This window comes from Mus caroli, chromosome 10, assembly GCF_900094665.2.
Source record: "Mus caroli chromosome 10, CAROLI_EIJ_v1.1, whole genome shotgun sequence".
Taxonomy (NCBI): domain Eukaryota; kingdom Metazoa; phylum Chordata; class Mammalia; order Rodentia; family Muridae; genus Mus; species Mus caroli.
In genome coordinates, this window is record NC_034579.1 from 36,997,350 (window position 1) to 37,022,255 (window position 24,906).

General features: G+C 44.5%; 1 protein-coding gene across 1 annotated transcript in view; it reads right to left on the minus strand.

The window, feature by feature from the left end:
• Positions 1–3,385: 3,385 nt before the first annotated feature.
• LOC110303781 overlaps positions 3,386–24,906 on the minus strand; it is a 178,813-nt gene continuing 157,292 nt past the window's right edge. The window contains exons 39-48 of the mRNA XM_021174996.2: positions 21,375–21,428; positions 20,561–20,728; positions 17,903–18,055; positions 17,560–17,694; positions 16,801–16,953; positions 15,151–15,360; positions 11,349–11,469; positions 6,260–6,387; positions 3,937–4,058; positions 3,386–3,854 (exon numbers count right to left, since the gene is read on the minus strand). Coding sequence (XP_021030655.2) covers positions 3,842–3,854; positions 3,937–4,058; positions 6,260–6,387; positions 11,349–11,469; positions 15,151–15,360; positions 16,801–16,953; positions 17,560–17,694; positions 17,903–18,055; positions 20,561–20,728; positions 21,375–21,428 — 1,257 coding nt within the window. The 3' untranslated portion in view covers positions 3,386–3,841. The remainder of the gene's footprint in view (positions 3,855–3,936; positions 4,059–6,259; positions 6,388–11,348; positions 11,470–15,150; positions 15,361–16,800; positions 16,954–17,559; positions 17,695–17,902; positions 18,056–20,560; positions 20,729–21,374; positions 21,429–24,906) is intronic.

Sequence of the window (24,906 nt, forward strand, 5' to 3'; positions counted from 1 at the left end):
TGTGTGTGTGTGTGTGTGTGTGTGTGTGTGTGTGTGTGTGTGTGTGTAAATGTTTTAACTTTCAGCTATTGAAGCAGTGTGTAAAGGCACGTGTATTAATTTTTTTATTGCTGTAAACAACTGGCAAAAGCAACTTAAAGAGGAAGGTTCTGGCTTACACCTCAGAATGGTAGGGAAGACTTGGCATCAGGAACTGTTTAATTATCAGTACACCAGAAAGTAGAGATGGCATACTTGAATGCATTAGATTTTCTTCCTTTTGGAGTAGTGGTTGACTTGACAGGATTTCACTTTGTAGCTCTGGAGTGGAACTCCCAAGATCTGTGCCTGCTTCTGTCTCAGGAGCACTGGTGGCATCCACCACCGTTCCTGGATCCTCCATCTTTTTCAAAGTACTTTTAGTGGATCTTCCCTCTTAATATTTTTGAAACCTTGCAAGACCATGTCCCCAGTAATTCTAAAGTCCAGTCACCTTGACAACATTAACCGTCACAAATAACTTGTCATTTTGATACCCAAACATTAAACCTTTACATCCCACCTTTGACTCTCATAAGCTCATGGACATCCCATAAAGTGTGTTCAATCCAACTACAATGTCCATGATCTTAACAGTAACAACATTTCTATATTATAAAGTCTGCCCTCAAGGCTAGGCAGTCTGTTTATGAGCCAGTATAGTCAAACCACATTACATGCTTCTGAGACACAATGGCACAGCAAACACTCAAAAAGGAGAAATGGAAGATTAGCAAGGATCATTGACTAAAGACAAATCCAGTGGGAGAAAAACTACAGCTTCATTCTCAGTATCTGGGGCTTCTGACAACATTAGGGCTCCAGTGGATTTGAGTAGCCCTGCCTCAGTTTGTCAACTGCAGTATGCATAGCCTCTTTTGGCCCAGTTCTCTAGATGTAGAACTCTCAGCTCCTTCTCCAGCACCACGTCTGCCTGCATGCTGCCACACTCCCTTTCAAAGTGGCAGTGGACTGAAGCTCTGAAATTGTAAACCCCCCCTCCCCTAATTAAATGCTTTTCTGTATAAGAGTTGCATGGTCATAGTGTCTCATCACATCTATAGAACACCAAGACAGTCATAATGACATTCCTGTAGTGATGATGTGTGTGTGTGCACTTATGTGCATGTGTGTGCATACATGTTCAGATGTCTTTCAATTGTTCTTTATCTTGTTTTTTGAGACAGGGTCTCTCATTGAACTAGGACCTTCACTGATTGGCTAGACTGGCTGATCAATGAGTCTCTGGGACCTTCCTGTCTCCTCCTTCCTCCCAGGACTGGGATTACTGGTGGGCACCATCACATGCTGCTTTTATTTGAGTGCTAAGGATCTAAACTAGGTCCTGATCTTGTACAACACTTTCCCCACTGAGCCCTTCCCCGGCCCTACATAGTATTTATTTCTGCTAAGCAAGGAATCAGTTTAATAGCACAGGGAATACTGTGGTAATCTCAAATTCATGAAGCCAACATGCCCTTTACCAGGAAGTGCCTGGCCTAATTGAAAGGTACAATAGCTTCCTGAGTATTCAGTTTTGACATTAGTTAGGAGATACCAGCACATGTTCTAAGCTAGAGAATGTAGCCTTGAGCATCACAGTGGGGTAATGAGAGTGGCCTCTCACATTTCTTCAGTCTTGAGTCTATAGAGCTGGGGGAGGTCTGAGTTTTCATAAGATTCTCTAACTGGGGACGCTGCAATAGTTTCAGTGACATAAGACCTCAGACAACTGCTACCTGGCTGGGCACATGCCAATTAATCCAATCTGAAGAGGCTAGAGAAATGGCCTGGCAGTTAAGAGTGGTGGCTCTGGTCTCTTCTTGTGGCTTTCACATGCACTGCACACATGTTCACATTTTTAAAAAACCCAATATGCAGCAAAAAATGCATCTACCAGTCTTGATTGCCAATGGGGCTTGTGTTGCTACTCTGCAGAGGTAAGGAGGGTGGTGGCATTTGGAACTCCGCCCCACCCTGTCTTAGTCATTGCTCTCATTGCTGTGAAGGGACGCCATGACCACAGCAACTCTTACAAAGGAAAACATTTGATTGGGGTCCATTATTATGGTGGAGAGCATGGTGGCAAACTCTGCAAAGCCACATCTCCTAATCCTAATCCTATTACAGTTGCACTCCCCGGTGATGAAAAGGGATGAAATAATACCGCTGGCCATGTAGCTCCTTTGTGTTGATGCTAATCTCCTCAGCAGCTATACCCTTCTTGTCGGTGGCCTGAACACTCTTTCAGTGACAGTGCTACAAGCTGTCTGAACTTATCCTTTCTGTTACTCTTTGTCCTAATTTTCACAGTAAGTTTGCAAAAAGCAGCTCACAATGCCTGTGTTGCTGATGCGGATGCTGTGCTGCCTTGAAATGGCTGCTACTGGATAAACCAGTTCATCCCATTTAAGCCACACTTCCTTCAAAGTCTGCTCAAAATAGTCAGTTTTTTAATTTTTATTTTTTGACGTAGTAGTGAATGGGTAGCCTTCACTTCAGTGCCCCAGAGAGAGGCTGTCTTAGAGTTTGCCTCTCTGTTGCTCTGTTAAAACACTGACTAAAATGTTTGGTGAGGAAACCATTTAATTGGTTTACAGGTGACCGACTATCCTAGAGGGACGCCAAGGCAGGAACTTAATCAGAGGGAGCCAGCTTACTGACTAGCTTTCCATGGCTTGCTCAGTCTGTTCTCTTATGCAATCCAGGACTACCTCCATAGGGGTGTCACTGCCCACAGTGGACATCAATCACTAATCAAGAGCATGTGCTATAGATAGGCCCATGGGCTAATCTAATGGAGGCAGTTCTCAGTTTCTTGTCCCTCATCCCAGATGACTAGCATATGTCAACGTGACAAAAATCTTATCAATACAGTGGACCTTTGGGAGACATCTGAAACCCAAACTATAGCAATGTATAAACTTAATGGATGTGACTGTTTCTTTAGTCTATTTGGATCCATTCATCTCTCTCTCTCTCTTTTTCTCTCTCTCTTATACACAAGATAGATTTTCTAGTCTGAGCAAGAGAAGGAATTCCATTAAGACTTTCCTACAGTGGGCTGGAGGCTTGGCTCAGTGGTTAAGAACTCTTCCCCTTGCAGAGGATAAACATGGCAACTGTCAGTCACATGCAACTCCAGTCCTAGAGAATCTGATGACTTCTTTTCACTTTCTGGAACCAGGCACAAATGTGGTCCTCATGCATACATGCATACATGCATACAGAAACATCCATCCACATGAAGTAAATACTTTTTAAAAATAAAGACTTATTAAAGTAGGAGTTTTAGCATTTCCAAGAAAAGAATAATACATTTATGTAAAAAAAAAAAAAAAAAGAAAGAAAAAGAAGCTTTGAAATTTGTTTGGATGAATCTTTATTGAACTATAACATTTTCCACTTACTTTTAATAGCATATTTTTGTAAAGATGTATTTTTATTTTTTATGTATGATTGCACTTATGTATGCCTAGTACTCACAGAGGCCAGAGGAGAGTATCAGATCCCCTGGAACTAGAGTTATAGGTAGGAGCTGAAATTGATCGAGGATCCTAGGAGGAGCTAGCCCTCTTAATGGATGAGACAGCTTTCCAGTGCTGGGTCTTCATTTCTTAGTAAGGACAGGTCAGCACCAAGGCCCACTGTCATGGCCTTAAAACTTCAACAAAGAGACTGCTGGACAGCCAAGAGCCAGAAACAGCTTGTAGAATGCAAAGCAATGCCTGAATGCTTTCAGATCTGAGACCAAAGCTGGCTTCATGTGGTAGGGACACTCAAGATGAGTTCCTCTCAGTCCTTCAGGACCAACTGCCACACACTAGGAAGAGAAGCTGAATGGAAAGGTTAGTAGGGCTAGGATCATCCTTATCCATCTAAATGCACGTAGAAACAGCACACACACACACAGACTACCTTTCAGGTCTGAATGAAATCCCAGATGGAGCTGTTTGGGCTTGAAAAGTTGTAAGTTGAACATTTTCTTTCACACTGGGTAGAGAACCATCCTCAATCCTTCTGTTGTGTTTGACTGGCACCTGTAATAACAAGTTGGTACTGGTTTTTGGTTTTGTTTTTAAGGTAGCAAAGGATTCTCATGACATAGCAAAGGGAGCTGCTGCCCCCAAGACTAAAGGGAACTAGTCAAGAATGAATCTGTCCACAGAAAGGCAATTCCAGGCAAAAAGAAAAGACTTGCTAGTCTAGAACAACTTAAACATCCTTTAGTATTCTATCTTTTGTGTCCGAACTGCATTTTTTTTTTTAGAAAATCATTTGCATATACATCACAGTCACATGTAATTCCCATCAGTCAATGTTTTTCTGTCTTCTACTCTTAGCTTAGGAAGTCACAGCACAGGTAGGCTTCATGTGGCTCAACTCACATTCTGTGTTGCCTGGCCTTCACATTTCCTGCTTGGGGTTCCTATTGTATCCATGCTCATGGAACCACAAGATACTTCACTGTAGGGTTAATTTTAGTGTATTTAATGCTTTAGTTTTGAATCTTAGTAGGGTTTATTTGGTAATTGCCAACAGATAATTAGCCCTACTCCATTACCCTTCTAGGTTTCTCACACACAATAGGTCTCCATCGTGGCACATAGCTACTTAGCCTCTTCAACCACAAGGGCTATGACCACCAACACCCCCAAAGTACTCAGAGCTTTCAGAAGTGACATTAAGATGGAGCGAATCATGCACTGTCTTGTTTTTATCCATATAAAAAGTAATCTTTTTTTCTCTGTTACAAAAACAAATATACTGATTTTTCTCTATGTTCTATTTATGGACTCAACCAGGTACAGGTCAAAAATATTTAAAAATAATCAAATTTGTACCGCATGTATAGATTTTTTTCTGTCAACATTCCCTAATTGATATAACTATTTTGCATTGTTTAAATATTAGAAGTAATCAAGAGGTGATTTACAGTATATGGAAAGTTGTGTGCAGACCTGGGACAAATGGCTAAGGTGCCCATTTACCATATCAAAGCAGACCTGGCCTCTCTTCCAGCACCCCTTAGCTTAGCTGTTACAGGATATGGCTGGCATACCCTACCCTCTACCCTAACCTTCTCTAGCCCAGGGGCTGGGATGCCCTTCCTCCAGCTGCCTTTCCCTATATAATTCAACCATTTCAGTTACCTGTCCCTTTTGTCTGCTCTTTTGGGTTTCTTGGCTGTTGCCTCCCCTTCCTTCCACTCTCCCTCCCCCATCTTCCACATGGCTCAGGGTTCTGTGCATTCTGAACTCACCCAGATGTCCCTGCCGCTGTCTATGCTCTCCTACATATTTATAATAAACGTCCTCCTCCACCAGACCGAGGAGCAGCCATGTGCTTTCCTCTTTGTTTGTTTTGTTTTCATTCAATATGTAAATGCTATATTATTTTATGTAGTGGACTTAAGCACCCATGGATTTTGGTACCCATGGGAGTCCTGAAACCAACTCCTTGTGGACATTGAAGGACAACTCCACTAGAATTTCACATTTTAGGGAAGATGATTACACAGAGGCTGAAGGATAGAATGAAGGTGACCATAGTAACGTGGCCCTGATCTGGGAAAGCCTCATTGGCTCCCACCTTCTTTCCACATTTTCTTAACTATATGTTTTCAATGCTGCAATGAACTTCTATCCAAAACTAGACTGACAGTTGCAGAGTTACACTCCAGTCATAACAATACCAGGAAAGGCTGGGAACCATGCGATGGCTCGGCAGGTAAACGTGCTTGCTGCCAGGCTTGATAGCCTGAGCTTCATTTCCAGGATCAACATGGTAGAAAGAGTTTGTCCCCTGACCTCAACATATGAATGCTAGAACATGCATGGATATATATATATATATATATATATATATATATGCATACCAAATCAATCAATCAATCAATCAAATAAATAAGTAGATAAATAAATAAGATGGAGGCAGGAGGAATTCAGATACGGGGATTGATATTGGTAATTAATTATTGTAGATGATTAAAGAAGAAACTCAAAGAGAATACAGCAAGGTTCTGGTACTGATTTCTAGAGCCATTGAGTGAGCTGTAATCCAGAAGATGCCTTTGGGCTTATTTTAACACTAGAACTATGTAAAACAGACCCAAACTACCTAGGTAATATTCTAATATAGAATTATTCTAATGTAAGTTTGAGGTCACCCTAGACTAGTAGCACCAGGTACAATTTTTTAAAATTGTTTTCTACAAATAGCCAAGCTTTTAACCACTTACAGTCTTTGGTCTTTGAATCCTTCTTGTCATTTTACTGCCCATAAAATGTGTCTTTGAAAAATGATGGTGAGGGTGTCTGGATAATGTTGAAGCAGAGCTTAGGGAGCAGTGGGTCTGGGATCTGAGCCCTGTAAAGTAAAAAATAAAACAAAGTAGATCGCTTGTTGCAATGTACAGAACCAGGTTTAACATAAACTTTTATTAGAATTTACACTTAGCATTTAATTCAGGTGAGGATGTTTGACAACTTTGTGTGTGTGTGTGTGTGTGTGTGTGTGTGTGTGTGTGTGTGCATCTGTGAGTTTGCCAGGGGATGACTTGACCAAGGGAAAAAGTGATTGCGGGAGATTTGGTCTCTGAGATGTAAATGTGAGTAGAGTGAGCGCTGTTCCATTAAGAGGATGTGGTTAAGTAACTAGGCTCCCAGGTAAGAGTCTGGCTCAAGTCAACTAGGTATTTGGCAATACCATTTGCTGAGACAGCACCTTGCTCCCAAAAGGAGTCAGAAAGAAGGAGTTGAAGCTGAGTCCTGCTTTACCTGTTGAACTTGTGACCCAGAGACTCCAAAGCAGAGACATCCAGTAGTCACTGGATGTACTGGTCTAGAGCGCAGAGGAAAGTTTTGAGCTGCAGGTGTAGACTTGACACACAGTGATCAAAGCCATGGGATCGGAGGCTTTCCTCACTGGGAGCAATGTGGGAAGAGTCAGGCCCTGCTCTGAATGGCTCTGCTCCTTAGAGACTGGCTCTGGGAAGAAGGACTAGAGCAGGAGATGAATGCCAAGAGTCACTGGCATAGAAAGGAACAGGAAAGGTGGCCTGGGAGTGTTGAATTATCTGATTCAAACACTGCAGAAGCAGGTAGTGAGAATTCAGTAGTGTCCATGCACTTAGAGACATGGGGACTCTGTGATTCTGGCAAGATCTGCAGCAGCGAAGAGGTAGGGATTAAAAAGCAGATGGCTGGGGATGTGGCAGGACCTGCACTTGGTCCCTGAGTGTCTTCTTCCTTTCCTTCCTTAGAACTAGAGTCCCCAGCTTCTCGTCAGACATTTAGGGTCCTGCAGTAAAAGCTACATATCCCAGTCTTCCGGGCTAAGTGTCAGCTAATGTGATGCGCCCGAAGGGTCCTAGGTAACTTGCAGGAAGTGCCTTTAAGAGAGCAGTGAACTCTTCTAGTTTTCTTGGTTCCTTTTGGCCAGAAAGCTTAAACAGCCATTTTGGCCCGTGAAGTAGAAGTCACACACTGAGAATGGCAGCTCATGACCAGTCTGCATCCCGTATCGTAGAAGACTCACGACAGCCAGTTAGAAAGCTATCTCTCAACTAGTCATGTTCACAGCCACATTTGAAATCTCTGTGTGACTCTGTCTCGTTCTCCTTAATGGATGCGGGCTGTAGAGTAAATTAAGTAAAGTGAATTAAGAGAGTGATTGAAAGTAACTCTTGAAAGACGCTTGACTATGAACAGAAGAAATGTGTGGTCAAGGGAGGTGGTTTTATTATCAATTTTGCCTGGCTTTTGTTGTTTTTGTATATGTATATGATGATGCATATACATATGATTATGTGTGTGAAGATGGATATGATTATGAATACAGGTATGGCCTGGCATCAAACTCAATCCTTCCTGTCTTCAGTGCTGGGATAGCCTGAGCTCTGGGTATATTTATAGGCCAGGGCTACATGCATAAGCCATCAAACCCAGATTCAAGAAAGGCTTCTATTTTAGATTTTATGGTCTTGACACACACATGATCAATACATAATTGTTAGTTACAGGATCCCTTCTGGGTGATACACCCTAGAGAACTGTCATCCAGAACCCTCAACTGACAGGAAATACCAGTGTGGAGAAAGGAAACTGGCAAGGGATTGCTCAAGACTCCTGAGAAGGCCGAGGAGAAGGGATCAAGCCAACTGGGAGAGCCCAAGAAGGAAAAGGACAGTGTGGTCACTCTAGCTTATTTCATGGCTAGAACGAAATACTAGAAATAGCTAGCCACTCTCTTGAGGGTTCGGTTTGCTAGGAAGCTAGATGACATTAGGTTCAGGGTCTCTGAATATGGATCCAAATCTTGTTATGCTTTGCCTATCCTTAATATTTAAATATTATATAAAAAGGTAGCAGCAGGGCTTCTCTGAGGCCCTATTAGAGGAATATACTTCCTCCTGGCCAAAATAATAGAACCTGAGTTCTTCCTCTATCCCTGGGTAGAGAAATAACATTCTAAACTGCCCCTAAATTGTATGCTATTGTCTTTTTCGTTAAGAAAATTAAGAGATGACTCGGCAGTTAAGAGCACTGGCTGTTCTACAGGACCCTGGTTCAATTCCCAGCGACCACATGGCAGTTCACATATGCCTGTAACCTCCAATTCCAGGAGATCTGGACTCTGCAGATACTGCATGCATATACATGCAGACAAAACACCCATACAGACAAAGTAAAAAATAAATAAATCAATAAAAAACGTAAAAACAAGCAACATTAACAACAAAAAACATGTACTCTTAACGGGTCTCTCAGTCAACTGGCCAGAGGTCCACCCGTCAGGAATGCTGACGGTGTGCGAAGTAGAGAGGAACATCCACCTTCAGAGGAGAGGACTGACATTCAGAGAGATGCTGCTCTATGATCCCCCAAAAGGAATAGATGAATGATACCTGTCAATCACATTGATGATTGACATACAGAGATAAGCTGCTGTATGCTCCCTACCCCCACCCCACAACCAAATATCCTGTGCAGGAGTTTACAGATCCTTACACTAAGGCTTTTCTAACTAAAAAAACACTTTTTCTTCTTTTAATCCTCTTTTTGACTATTGGCCAAAATCCTAGCATGCTTCACTAACCCGCCTGACAGTCTTACTCTTTCCCTGAATACCAGCTGCCTCCGTCAGTCCTGCCTGCAGCTGCTTGCTGACCTCTGTTGCTGAAAATGCCTGCTTCCTGGGACCTCAAGGCAAAAGGAGCCCCTCCCTTCTCAGGAGTTGTCTTCTTCAGGGCTGTTGCTGAGACTGACTGCTTATCCTCTCAAATTCGAACAAAATGTTCCAGCATCTTTCTGAGTCTCTTTTAAAGCCTTTGACCAATAACACTAGGAAGCCACAAAAGGGAATCCCAACTCCCTTCCCACAAGAACTACCTGTGTTCTTCTAGAGGGCAGCCCCACAGCAAATGACCTCCAAGCTAAGCTCCACCCCTAAAGGTTCGTTTGCATCGTGGGGACTTCCCCCCACTCCACCCCCCAGGCAGCCAAACCTGTGGTGGGAGCCTAGGCCAGGCTTGTCCAGGCTCCTGACCTCTTTCTTTTCTTTCTTTTTTTTTTTTTTCAAGGTTTGAAATCCAAGAAGACACAGACTAGCAAGCACACCTGAGAGAGGGACAGTCAAGAGAGACAGCCGGCCACAGGAGCGAGGGCACTCAAAGACCCCAACGATTTCCTTTTCTGGGCTCACGAGGAGGAGGAGGGTGGTTAGTGAGGGGCATAGTGGATGGGTCTCTACTTGGACCCATAGATTAGGTCATATAATCATATTTTCCTACTATGAATAACCCCTTCCCATCATGCATCTTATCACCACATGCATAACCGCTTGCCTAAGCATAAGGTAATATATAGTAATATATATAATATATAGGGTAATCTCCCTAAAAGGTCACTTTAATGGCCCAGTTTGCCTTACTGTGCGTGCACTCCAACTCAGCTTAGGTTGAATCGGCTTTTCTGTCTCATACCGGAATATACTGAGAACACACTCAAACAGAAACTGTTGATATTTGATTATTAGGGGGCGGAGAGATCTGAGGTTGCTAGGGAGATTGTTTGAAGAGGGGCGTGTACATGGTACATGCAGGAGAAGCGTCTAGGCTGCCAAGTGAATTAGAAAGGGGATGCCAGGTTTCTACACCTGTCCCTATTCCTGCCTCCAGAGCACGCCTGTCTTCCATTCTGCAGGAAGGAAATCTGCAGGCACACATTGTCAGAGGTTTGCTTGTTCTGAGTTAACCTTCAGTCGAGGTAGTCAAGACTTGGTGGCCTTCCTGCCTGTGAGCCTGCCTCCTGCAGACAGAGAGGAGACAATAATGTCCTGACTAGAGGGGGCAAGGAGAAATTCTGCAATGATTAACTGCCCCGCCCCCATGCTGCCTGTAAGGAGACAGAAGACAGATTTTTGTCATATTAATTCACTGTCTTCTCAGGTTGCTGGTTCTGTGAATAAAGTGTGTTTAAAGATTCAACTCTTTGGCTTTTGCCTGCATGTTGGGTGGCACAGACCCAACTACAAAACCACAACACGTAGAGGGGACCTGCTAGGCCTCATGCCTAGAGTAACTTCTTTCTCATGTCGGTAAGCAGCCAAAGGAAACACGGGTAAAGAACTAATAAGCACATGTATAAAACTGTAGGGCCCATCATATACAATTCCTGACAAAAGATTACCCTAAGTGTCAGATATGTGTTATTCCAGTTAAAGTGCAATAAACAAGCTGTGGGGATAGGTATCCATATTTTCCTGTGGGGAGTCAATTAACCTTCTTAAAGTAACACAGCTAGCAGTGACAGGAGCCTGGTGGTCTTCCTCAAATGCCCACACAGTCTACCAGTCTATGACCAGGTCAGAAAGGAGGAGCTTGGCAATCCTAATGATGGCCCAAGCATGGATGCTAACATTTGATATTCCTCAGCAATCTGGAATTGATTCAGTGTACAGGGGAGGAAGCCAGTTCTGGGGTCTGATGTGCATGCTGCCCACTGTTTATACTGTCCACAGGGCTACTCAGCTGGCCATTCTCACAGGGGCAGTCGCTCCCAGCACCCAACGGTCACAATGTTCTCCCTGAATCTTAGAAATGTGGTCGATGGTGCCTCTGACAAAGACTGCAACACTTAACTGTTCTTCAGGTCACTTTTATACTCTTCTCTAGCCAGCTGCGAATGACTGGACTAAATAGGAAATGCAGTGCAAACCAGAGATGGGTTTTTGTGTTAACCCCACATGCCATTTGTTCAGTCCACAATCACAGAGAACTCACTATCTTCCCCGGCCTTGGGTTGCTACCCAGAGGAGGGTGCGCTCACCGACTGGGGAGCCCATCTGAACAGAGGGCCACTGGATGTCATGAAGCTGACTCTGCAGCTCCTGCAGGCGTTGGAAGGCATCCAGCTTCACACTGCGCTCCTGAGCAAGCCGGTTTCGCATCTGAGGACAGAGGGCAGGGAGCGGACATGCGGTGCGGTGCTTTCTTTAGTCCCCTTGGTTCCCAGGTGATGTTTGAGGGAGAGTATATACCCAAGGCTAACCCACAATGGACAGTCTTCGGGTTCCTGGTTAGTATGAACTGAGACCAGTATGAACAGCTTTAGTAAACTAAATTAAAGAGGGCCAAAACCCATCTCTGCAATCCTTGCTTTATCATTATCTGCTGTTCATTTACAGCTTTATGCATGTTTTTAAATTTTTATTTTTTATCTATTTATTTATTTGTATCTGTGTGTCCATGTGTCTATGTCTGGGCACTTGAATGCATGGGACCTGTGTGACAGCCAGAGGACAATTTATGGGAGTTGGTTCTTTCCTTCAACCCATGTGGCTCCAGTGGATCAAACTCAGGTCATTAAACTGGGAAGCAAGAGCCTTTACCCAGTGTTTTTTATTACTTTTCTTTTCTACTGGGTGGATAGGAAGAAGTTAGAACCCAGTTCCCAGCATCTATACAAGGGACCCACAGGAGCCCCGGGACAGTTTGAACAATGGAAGGAGGGAGCTTTTTCCAGATCTGCATCACAGCTGGGAAGGCCATCCCCATGTCTGAGCAAAGGACTACCCCCTGCAGCTGTGACATTTCCCAGGCCATAAGCTGACCCTCGTGTGTAGGGTTCTTCCAAATGTAGTTTAGATCTCAGCAGCTCATCAGAGCTCCAGGTTAGGAGGACGTTGTAATAAAAACCAAGTCCATAGTCCTGTGAACACTGGATATATGCGTCCGGGCCTCATACTACAGGGTGGGAGCTGGAAGAGACATAGTAAGAATTTCTGTGCCAAGTCGGGGTTCAGTAAATCTGAGAAGTACTAGCAGAAGAAAGAGGTATGCTTACTAAGGACTACTTTGTGTATAATGTTGTTGTCAAAGTCAACATTTTAGGAGAGGGTTGAGTCCAGTCTACCTATCTGTTTTTGAGGCTTCTCTGCACTAATGGGCCCATCACATCCATAGACCCTAACCCCCAATGAAAGTTAGTTATTGGTCCCTTTTTTGTAGTTGAATTATTAATTATCCCGGCACAGGGTGTCTATTCACCTTAGACCATTTATGTTCCCGGATGAAAGACACACACAGCATTTATATTTTTTAATATGCCTAGGCAGCATAATAGCTGGACAACTGCTATGCTCTATGCTGATAGAATCTACCTTCCTATCCATATCCCAAGTTATTTCTTACTATGTTTCATCTGGGCTGCTCTTAGCTCCAACTGGCCAGCCCACATTGTCACATTTTTATGGCTCACTTAACTCATGGTGGCTCTCCTTTCTCCTCTCCAGCACACTTCTTCTATCCCATGGCAATTTCTCTCTGCTTCTCCCAAGCCAGCCAAACCTTAGCCCCACCTATGTCTCTTCTGCCCAGCTATTGGCTGTTGGCATCTTTATTCACCAATCACAATTAACTGGGGGCAGGATCACTCAGTATCTTCCATGCAGACTCTCTCTTCTCTGGGGCACCAGTCTTGGGGGCCCCAAATTAGCATTAGAATACAAGCAGCGTTAGACCAACACACTACATGAAATATCTAATCTTCCCTTACAACCTATGAGGAAAGGTCATGAAGAGTACCAAAGTCTCCCAACCACAGTTAAAGCTCGGGGTATGATTCTAAAACCTATACCTTTCCAGGCACAGTGAACAGACAAGAGTGTACTCTGAAGTCAGCCAGTCATCAGCCATCCATGGAGGTGGAGCTTAGAGATAAGCCAAAGAAGCCACTGCTGGCCACTGCTACATGTTTGGTGGCCTTTTGCTGCCACTTGGGGTGGAGAAGCCCATAGGCACAAGGGCTGTCGGGGAGGGAGAGAAGAAATTTAGAAAGGGCAAGCAGTTTTGATGGACATGTGTCTTGTTTGAGAACAATCTCAAGATACTTATTTTAATTGCATCAGAATTACTGCCATTAAATAAATGACAATTAAGCAATAATAACTAAAATAATAATTAATGTAGGATTATAGTTTGAATGTGAAATGTCTTACATAGCTCATGTGTTGAAACACTTAGTTCCCAGCTTGTGTTTTACAAGGCTGTGGAAACTTAAGACAGTAGAGCTTAAATGGAGGAAGTAGGTCACAGAGTCAAGTTTTATAGTCTGGCTTTATTTCTCATCCCCGCTCTGCTTCCTGATGGGAGATGTGATATTACCAGCAGCCTTACACTTCTGCATCTTTGCCTTCTCTGCCCTGATGAACTGTATCCCCCAAACTGTGAGCCAACGGACTTTATCCCCTCAAACTGTGAGCCAATAGACTTTATCCCCATAAACTGTGACCAATGGACTGTATCCCCTAAAACTGTGGGCCAATGGACTGTATTCCCTCAAACTGTGAGCCAAATCCCCTCAAACTGTGAGCTGAAAGAAACCCTTCCTCCCTTAAGTCGCTCTTGTCAGGTATTTTGTCACAGCAATAGGAAAGTTTAACACAAATAACTAGTGCTATATGAGCACATTTGAAGGATGTGGGCACTATATCACTCCTTCATAGTCAGCAGCTGGTGGAACAAATTAATAGACATTATAAGGATAATATCTAGATCATTTTTCTTTTAGCTTTAAGAGAAAAAGTAGCTTCCTGGGATGATGTGACCTCCTGAGTTACCTAAAGGTTATTACCAAAAGCCTGTCTGGAGTAGGCTCCATGGAATCCTGCACCTTCTAAAATTATTATATAGCAGGCAGCCTTCTGATAAAAATGCCAATTAAGATAGGTATCACATAGCTCCCCTGTAAGACTCAGTGAGTCCCAGCAAGGCTGGAAAGGTACATTTTCTGTAGGTGTTTTCTCTGTGTAGCTTTGATTGACTTCAACTCATGGCAAGCCTCATGCCTCGATGTCCCTGGTGCTGGGATTACAGACATGAGCCACCATGCCCAGTTCATAAATGTGAAATTCTAATTTCCTTTCACTCTGTAACAGCTCAACCCCTCTCTCCATTCCTTGAAAGTATTTTATTCAGCACTCCCTCAATTCAATTTATTCTCTTTACAGAACTTCTTCTAGAGCCCTTGAAACCCTTGACCAATAATAGTTCTATTTAATTTTCAAATTGCTTTTCTGTCTGTTATTATCTCTAGTGAATGAATTAAGGGCTTTCTTCACCAATGGATCTATGTAAAGCCCTTCTGTGTCGGGTTTTATTGAATTACCTTTTGTAGCCTGCTTATTGAGGTTGAATGAATCCATACGTGCATTAAAATAACCCCTTTCTATTTCCCCAGGGGGTATAGTTATAAAAATTATGTCTGAAACCCGCTTTTGCTTTTCATCTTTGACTCTGTATTTCTAGACACACTGGAATAAAAACCTCTTACTATAGCTTTTATGTGCTTGCTGCTCTTCCAGATTATAGCTCACAGTTCTCTGGAAGACCCCAGTTCAAAGGTTAAGGCAGTATGAAAACAAATTGTCCTCAGGACACTGGGACTCTGAGCCTGGAGCAGTCTTGCTTAAGCACTGGCCCCAGGGTGGTATACAGAGAACCATTTCCAGGTGTATCTAGAACTGACAGAGGAGAGAGAATGCTGTGAGGGGAACAGAGAGTCCTGGGAACAGCTGTTCCATGAAGAGCTGGCTCCTCAGGCCTTTAGGGTCAGGCTCAGCAGCCCTCACCTGCTTCAGGTCTCTGTCCATCTTCTTTTGCTGCAGCTGGCCTCGTTTCGAAGCCCGCTCGGCCTCTTCTGTCAGGAGCTGCAGTTTTTGTTCTTTTTGCTCCACATCTTTTAGGAGCTTCTCCATGCCAGATGTTTTTATGATATCCAGCTGCTGCCGAGTGACAGAGTCTTGAGTCACTCTGTGTTCCAACTCCCTCAGCAGTTGAGCCTGCAGCAAGGGAGGGCCAAGGCAAGAAAGAAAGTCAGCAGCTAGCAACAGAGACCAGTGAGGCTAGGTGACATAGCTCCCATTCCAGCATGGTTCCCTGTGCTGTTCGTGGACTCTGGGGACAGCAGCCTGACTATTTGGCCCTGGTCTGGTAAGCAGCAAGACGCCTAGGGTCTCGCCTCACCTGGTCCTTCCTGGACTGGCACTTGTACTGTGAATCCCAAGGCGTCAGTCAAAGGGATCAGAACTCACAACAAACAATAATGAGAGCCAGGATGCATTAATGCCCATACAGAATATTATCAGGTGAAAAAACTGAATTTGTCAGCATTAAACATCGGATGATGATATCCATGCTAATTGACTATCTATCAAATGTTCATATCGAACACAAGCTGTATTTGCATTGTCGTAAAGTCTTTCTCACGGGGACCAGCAGTGAATCCCCCTTGCCTCTGAGGAGGCAAAGATTCTTCATAGAAACATTAGTGCTGAAGGCTGCTTCTGACTGGGCTCTGTTTTCACCCTCAAAATGTCTCTGGGGAAACCAGATTCTAGATAGTTAAAGAGAGAAAAATGGAGCTGAGCCAGCTTGAGCTATAAAGTAAGCCCTTGTCTCAACAACAACAACAACAAAGTAAAAGTGGGGGAGAAAAAAGAAGAGGAAGAGGAGGAGGGAGTAGAAAAGGAAGAAGAATTAGGGGAGGAGGAGGATGTAGGGGAGGAAGAAGAACTAGAGGAGGAGGGGAGGAGGAGGGGAGGAAGGAAGGAGGGGGAGGGGAGGAGGAGGGGAGAAAGAGGAGAAGGAGGGGAGGAGGGGGAGAGTGCCAATTTGGAATTTGTTTATATTCCAGCTGAATGAAAATGAGGACATGGTGCACCTAGGTATGGTTGAGGAGAAGATTTTTATTATAGCTCTGAGGGAGAGAACAGCTGGAGGCATCTGGAAGAGTCCAGAGCAGGCAGAGAAAGAAGTAGACTAGACATGACCAGTAGACTGAACCAGGTCATGAGAGGAGACAAGGTGGGGAAAGAGTGAGAGAGGAAGAGAAGAAAGATGGAGCAAATAGAGAGGGAACAAGAGAGGCCAAGTAACCAAGAGAGCATAGAGTATGTAGCCAAAATGGTTGAGTTATATAGGGAGGAAGGAAGCTGGGGGAAGCGGAGGGAAGCTGAGAGACTGGAGAGGCCTGGAGAGCTGGGGATGCTGAGAGCAACCTGACTCTGTACAGGGTACCTGAGATGCTGTGCTAGGAGAGCCTGCCTTGATATGTTAACAGGCACCTCAGTTACCCATTTGTCCTGAGTTTCTCTGGGAACTAACTGCAGGTCTCTCTCAAATCGGTGGTGTTCTAAAGAAGCTCTGGTGACTGTTCCAGTTGCCACTGTGTCCCTTCTCATGGCCACACTCAGGGTGGCTAGCTCTGGGGCTCTTGGTACCTGGGTATCATTCTGCCGCCACAGCTTCCTGTTGTCAGTCTGAGCTTTGGTCAGGGCTTGCCTTGCAGCCAGGAGCTGTTGATGGAGTGAAGCGGCTTCTTGCTCTGCCATTAGCTTGATTCTCATGCACTCCTTTTTACTGTGAATAGATTCCTGCCAGCATTGCAAACACAGTGGGAGAGGAAGTAAGCTTTTCTGTGGCTTTAATCTGAAGCCTCAGCTAAGGCCTCACCTTTCACACTGCCTACAGGGTGGAGCTCTTGGCAGGTCATTGCTTGTGTGAGTCTAGCTACGGATAGCCCGGCAGATCAGAGTGAATCAGATTCCAGCTTCTCAAATCACTACCAATATGTGCTTTGTGTTCAATGTGTTTAAAGCAGGGTTTCCTCTTACTGTTTTGTTACTTCATTTCCCTCAGATTATCAAAGACAAACTACAAAGCCAGCAGCCTCAAGCCCTTAATAAACATCCCCCTTCCGTCCCTTCACCTTTCTTATGTGCGATTCTTTCATCTCCACGGCTGGTTGCACCTGTTTTCTATTTCTCCCAACACTCTAAGGTTGCCTGTTCCCAGGAGGGGGCAAAGATCAACTGCCAATTGCCAGATTCTTTAGCGAGGCTGGGCTTGCCACATGACACCAGTGTGGCAGCTGCAGAAGCATCACAGGTGCGTGTGCGTGTGTGTGTGTGTGTGTGTGTGTGTGTGTGTGTGTGTGTGAGCGCACACGCTTGGGGGAGGGGCCTCTCTTCAACACTTACCATCTCTGCCCTGCTCAGCTGCTCTCTGAGGTGTGCCTGCTGCACAGCCAGCCGCCAGCGGCCCAGGCTCCGCGCTTTGCACAGTATAGCAGCCAGGGTGCTGCTGTGGTCCTGCTCCAAGGCACACAGCTGCTCCTACCAAGAAGGCCTACTTTTAGTACAGGCCACTTTCGGTCCTTTCCCTAACACCAGAAACATGCCTTCCAGAAAGACACATTTTCATGTGGAGCCCCACCCTAGGACCCTTTTAAACTGTCTGATCCCTTTGGAATTCTAGGTGGGCCAGCGGTGGGCTGGGAGCGAGGCAGAAAGGCGGCATGGGCACACGTACTTTGGCTGGTACCTTGGCTGGGTTCTCTTTTGTTTCTTCATCGGGTCTGGCAGAGCCCCAGGTTTTCTTTAGCTGTTTCACGTTGGCAATCCCTTCAGCTCTCACTTCCCCGATGAGCTCACACACTTTCTGGATCAAATTAAACTGATTCTCATCCAACTTCTCCTGAAAGTTGCAGACTCAGGTCAAGAAGTCCAGTGGGTTTGAGGGCGTGAAGGGCAAGCTTGAAATGCCCTCCGCCCAGACAGTTTTCCTCATGGGTATTACAAGGCAGGCACATTAGAGACCTTTTGCCAGCAGGGCTTCATCTTTTGTTCACCTACAGGTCCTAGAACATGCCTTGTTTGTCAACACCTGGCACACTGAGCCAGGATAGTGGGTAGAGCCATGGGAGGTGACAGAGGAAATTGACTGGTTAAATCAGGTTAGCTGGGAAAGGTGGATTTATGGTTCCCAGGCTTATGCAGAATCTGAGGATTCCTTATTGTTGATGAGCCACTACAGAGGAATTTCATTAAAGATGGATAAGTGGAGGAAGACAATGGGCTGGCTGCCTCCTTAGGCTCCAGTGGGAACCTGGGCATGAGACGTTCTGTCCTGAGTGGCTGTGGCTAATGATGACACAGAACGCTTATGTAAGTTATTACTGCAGACTCAGGGCTGAGAGCTGAATTGTGACTCCTCCCAAACTCATGTATTCAACCTCAAATGTCTGGAGACACAAGATCTTTTCATAGGAGTGGGTTCCGATCCCAGGGAGACTGTGCCGAGAGGGTCATCTTTTTATTTCTCTCGGCAGGGAGGGGGCAGCTCCTGGTCTACTGGGAAGGGACCAGTCCACGGAGGAGAGCATGCTCGTACCCTCAGCTCTGACTCTTGGCTTCCAGGACTGTGAGAAAGTAAACTGCTTTGCTGCTCACACTATGGCACTGCGTGGTGGTGGCCACAACAGATGAATGCTAAGATGCCTAGAGGCTCAGGGCTGAGAAATGGGTATATGAACATCCTTCCCATCTCTGAGCTACTTCCTCAGAGAGAAGGCATGAGGATAGTGCCCAGTTAGAAACTATGGCAGGAAGACTGGCCAGTTCTGCTGGTTATCAGTGGGAACAATATCATTGTCTTGGGACCAGGGACTTGGATAGGAATTCCCTACTTCTCGGTGTTTGGTAGAACTCCTTCTGTCTGAGAGGATTTAAGAGTTCACTCTTTATCTTCTTTTTTTTTGTTTTTTTTTGTTTTTTTTTTTGTTTTTGTTTTTCGAGACAGGGTTTCTCTGTGTAGCCCTGGCCGTCCTGGAACTCACTTTGTAGACCAGGCTGGCCTCGACTCTTTATCTTCTTATGCCTACATGTTTGCTTTGGAAAGGTTGGCTTCTGACTTCTCCTGTAGCTCTTAGGCCTAGTCCATTTTGAATTTGGTCTTTTTAAAGATTTGTAAGCATTTATATTTTGCAAGTAAGAAGAAATCTCTAATACTCCCTGGAAGGCAAAGACAGAACATTGAGGGGCATCTCCTGTTAAAACAACCCTAGGGTCTGTTCTGGAAGTCCCAGGGACAGGAGGGTGATACAGGATTAAGTAGGACTGGCTCTAGAAGGGTGGGAGGTAAGGGGTTGAGTGGGGCTGGCTCTAAAGAGTATTCTGTGATGCAGAAGTGGGCTGGGGAAGAAAGCTATGCAGTGGGGCATTGTAGGTGTGTACCAAAATCCATAGGGCAGGGTATCCAAGCTCTTGATGGCTCATCTTAGGTATAAGACATCTGCCTTCCTGATGCCCAATTTTATTACAGTGACTAGCTTCCACAATGATGTAACAAGGGAGTCCCATCATTTCTCTTTTGAGGGGCTCCATAGTTGAGGGGTCCATAGCTCCCTAATTCTAAGTGTGGGGGGAAAGGCAGAAAGGCATGTTGAGAGTTAACCAGATTTGGGAAAACTAGTTCAGTTTCCAAACCTGCCCAGCAAGCTCTCCACAGCTGTTCCCTCCTCTCAAGCATGGCAGCTCAGAGGGTTTTTTGCTTACCCACTTGGGTATCTCACTCAGTGGCAATAACAGTGGTAGACATTGGTGGGAAGTTGAAATAAAAAGCCTCCTCTTTCCAACATCAGCTAGATGTCGAATAATCAGCCCAGTTATCCAAAATTTAGTCTATCCTGAGAGCATGGTGACAACTCAGGCTGGTGACATCTCAGAGGGTTAGATGCCTGATGGCTTAAGTTTGGTCCCAGGAAGCCACATGATGGAAGGAAAGAACTGATTTCCTCGTGTGTGCTGTGGCATGTGCCTACTAACAGAACATGCACACACACACAAATGTAAACAGAACAAAACAAAATAATGGCAACCCACTGCTGATTCTCTCTGTGGCAAATCTAGCTGGCCAGCTTAGTGGTGCATGTCTATAATCCCAGCAGAAGGGGGGCTGAGGCAATAGAATGGTTTTGACTTTGAGGTTGGCATAGGCTATTAGCAAGTTCCAGGGCAGCCAGGACTATATAACAAGACCATGACTTAACAAAACAACATCCCCACCCCCCAAACCAAATCAAACCTCTCAGCTTAGAATGCTGGGGGCTCAAGAATCTCTTGGTACCTCAAAGTCCATTCTGCCATGGGTCCCTCGGTATGTAGCCGTGGTCTTCACAAGTCACGGGTGAGAGACACTTACCTTTATGCGTAAGCAGGTCAGAAACAACGCCTGCACTAATTCTCTGTATTCTTCCTGGACCTCTTTTCTAATCTGGATTTTCAGATTCAGATTCTCCTCTTCCAGGTCTGTGAGCTGGGCCCTCAAAGCCGTGATTTCCATGATCATGTCATGACTGAGCTCTGCAACCTACAGGTAATGATGCAGAATATATGCCATGAGGGGAGGCTGGCAAGGAAGTGATTTTTAAGGAGCAGAATAGTCCCGTGAAGAAGGCTAGCACAGTCTCCATTTTCAGGCTCATGAAGGCAAATTGCCTACTGGGTAGAAGCTCAGGACGGTTCAACAGTCCTGAGCAGTGTCAGACACATCTAGCATCCACATTCCTCCCTAGTGCAAGGTGAAATCTAACACTCACATTCCTCCCTAGCGCGGAGGAGAAAGGTGCTCGCCCTTCATACGATCTTAATGTGACGGACGAATGAGCCCAAGGAGCTGGTATTTAAGCACAGCACCTTTGATAAACCCTGCAACTGTCTCCACTTCATCACCACACTGGCCTTCCCTTGACCAAATCTCATTTCATTTCTGAAATACATTCTAACTGGCATCTTAAAAAAGAAAGAAAGTTGCAATGCCTACAAAATTCTGCCAAATCACAACATTCCCAATAATACAAAACAGAGACAACTTAAAAAAAAAAGTTAGAAAAAATGCCCCTTAGGAAGAGCATTTACACAGAATGAAATTACAGTCCTCAGATGTGCCTGCATGGGCCTCCATGGATGAGATTGCTACAGGCAGCAGTGGACCGAGAGCATAGGAACCGACCCACCTGGCCAGCACAGTCTTCAGAGGGAACTTGACTTCTTCGTAGCAAGTCTACCTCCTGAGGAGGAGAAGGCAAGACTCAGTCAACACACATGCAACCCCTTCCAGTCGGTGTCTACGCAGCCTCATTCCAAACCCTCTGGCCCTTGGTCCTGGTCCGTCAGTAGCCTGGTCTGTGCTTGGCATCTTCTAAGCCAGGCACGGGGAAGCATGCTTGTGCTCCTGTGGCTTCCTGGCCAGCTAGCCAAGATGAACCAGTAAGCTCCAGGTTCTAGTGAGAGAACATATCTCATCTCTGAGAAATGATACACACCCACATGAATGTGTACACATGTGTACACACAAATCAACAACAACAACAACCCCACAATATAATTTCCAGACTTCTACAATGACAAAGAGTTCAACTATGGGGGGAGTCATCAAGTGTGGGCAAGACCAGGACTCCCTGATTAATATTTTAATACTTCATTTAGGTTTTTTAGGCAATCTCATATTTTTCCTTTGAGTATAAAATAAAATTATATGGGTCTTCAGATACAATCAATTTTGAAAAGGAATATACAATACGATCCTCTGGGTACTACAACCTGTTTTAAGGAGATCTGATCATTATAACTGACCCATGATACAAAGATGGACAGACAGAACGATAGAGATACAGAGATGGAGATAGATAATAGATAGATAGATAGATAGATAGATAGATAGATAGATAGATAGATAGAGGTAGAGAAAGAGGAAGAGGAAGAGGAAGAGGAAGAGGAAGAGGAAGAGGAAGAGGAAGAGGAAGAGAAAGAGAAAGAGAAAGAGAAAGAGAAAGAGAAAGAGAAAGAGAAAGAGAAAGAGAAAGAGAAAGAGAAAGAGAAAGAGAAAGATCCCCCCCCCCCAAATAAAAGCTTATCCTGGTAACAACTTCTGCCTTAGAGTTTCCATTGGTGTGAAGAGACACCATGACCAAAACAACTTTTATATTGGGACAACATTTAATTGGGACTGGCTTATAGGTTCTGAGGCTCCATTATCATCAAGTCCATTATCATCATGGTGGGAAGCATGGCAGTATCCAGGCAGGCATGGTGCTGGAAGAGCTAAGAGTTTGACTTTTTTTTTTAAAGTTGTGTTTTGTTTTGTTTTTTCTTTTTTTCTTTTCACTTGAGTTTATTTAATAGGTTTGTTTGTGTGATTGGTCTTGTGTGTGTGTGTTTTTTATTTATATAAGTACAATGTGGATGTCTTCAGACACACCAGAAGAGGGCATCAGATTCCATTACAGATGGTTGTGAACCACCATGTGGTTGCTGGGAATTGAACTCAGGACCTCTGGAAGAGCAGCCAGAGCTCTTAACCGCTGAGCCATCTTTCCACCTCTAGTTTGATATCTTGTTCCGAAGACAAACAGGAGAAGACTACATCCTCAGACAGCTAGGAGGAGGGTCTCAAAGTCTACCTCCACAGTGAGATACTTCCTCCAATAAGGCCACACTTCCTAATAGTGCTACTCCCTGGCCCAAGCATATTCAAACCACCACATTCCATTCCCTGGCCCCCATAGGTTTGTTCAAACAGATGGGTCTATGGGGGACATACTTGGCCATAGCATAATGAGAAATACATTTACTCCAACTTCAAAAGTCCCTATAATCTACAGCAGTCTCAATAATGCTATAAGTACAAAGTTCAAGGTCTCTTCTGAGATTCATCCAATCACTTAACTGTAATCCCCTAAGAAATCAAAATTTAAAGACAGATCACATATTTCCAACATCATAGGATATACCTTACCATTCCAAAACACCAAGGTAAAGAAATACTGAACAAAGCAAGACAGAAGCCATCTGGGAAGACTCCAAACTCAGCATCACCATGTCTGATGTATCTCCAACTCCTTTCATCAACATTGACCACTGTTGGCAAATCTGGCATTCAGCAGCAACAAACTTTGTTCTCTTGGGCTGGTTCCACTCCCTGCTAGCAGCTTTCCTTGACAGGTATCCCATAGCTCTGACATCTCTTAAAGTCTTAGGGTATACAAGGAAACTTCAACTTTATAGCTTCTTGTTTCAGAGTCTGGGATCCACACATGATCTCTGGACTCCCCCAAAGGGCTGGTGTCATTTCTCCAGCTCTGCCCTCTGTAGCCCTCTAAGCTCAGGTTGATCCACTCCATTGCCACTGCTGTTCTTGGTGATCATCCCATGGTACCGACATCTCCAATATGCTGGGGTCTTTCCCTGAAATTAGGCTTCTCCAATAGCCTCTCATAGGCTATCTTCATGGTGCCAAGCCTCAACTAATTTGCATGACCCCTTCAATTCTGGGCTGTCAACTGCAACTGAGGCTACACTTCCCTCAGGCCTTCCATAGCCTCTCACTGTGCCAAGCCTCAGCTGCCTCCATGACCCCTTTATATCTAAAAAAAACAAAACAAAACAAAACAAAACAAACAAAAAAAAACCCACCAGTACCACCTGAGTGACTTTTACAGATCACCAAGTCCCACTGCCAGAACCAGGTCTGTCTTTGGAACACAGCTTCTTTATGCTCTCAGAAGACACTTCCCAGAAGATGTCACCTCAGTGATGCTGGTCTCTTCTTAATCACTGCTAATTTCTTAGCTCTAGCTAACCAGCATCAATTGTACAAGTAGTCCCTTCTCCTCTTGGCTATAAAGTCAGAGCCACATGGCCGAAGCTGCCAAGTTTTGCTGCTTGCTGTAATTGGAACATGACCCCCTTGTTATTACATTTCCACCAGCTTTCTGTTTTCCAACTCCTTTACTGTCTAAGCTTGGAACTTGCTCTGTAGATTGAGCCTGGATCCTGAGAACTGCATGGTTCTGTCTCCTGAGTGCTGAGATTAAAGGCTTGTACCACCATGCCTGGACTTCACCTAGAACTTGCTCTGTCCCAGGTTGTCTTTGAACTCATAGATCTGCTTGCTTTGTCTCCTGGGATTAAAGGTGTATATCACCAAGCTTGGGCCTAAGCTTTTCATGGCTAATATTTCTCAAGATCCATATCAAAAGCCAGTGTCATCCCATGTCAGAATCTGAATTAAAAGTCTTTATCTTCTAGCCTCAAAATCTGGATCATAGGAGTACTCTCCATTTCTGGATTGTAGTTCATTCCAAATTAAAAGTCAAAATGAAAACAATAACGAGGTAATAATGCCTAACATAATATAGAACTATTCCCTGTACAACTGTAAACACACAAACAATAGCCTTAGCTGGGTGGGATCTTGCCCCGTAGTCACCACTGCCTTAGTCTGTTTATCTCCTTGAACACAGGATTCAGTTCCATTGCGCTTCCTGGTGCTTTAAAAAAAATACTTGAACCATACATTTTGTATTTCTTCTTATTAGCTTACTATGCTTGATCAAAACACACTTCATGAGAGCAAACCAAAGTTTATGCTGGATATTGCTGAGGCAGACTATTCTGTCTGTCTGAGCAGAGAGGTAAAAAGCAGGTACATTGTTCAACAAAACATCATAAGAATGATCTGCAGAGTTCAAATCACCCTCAGCACCA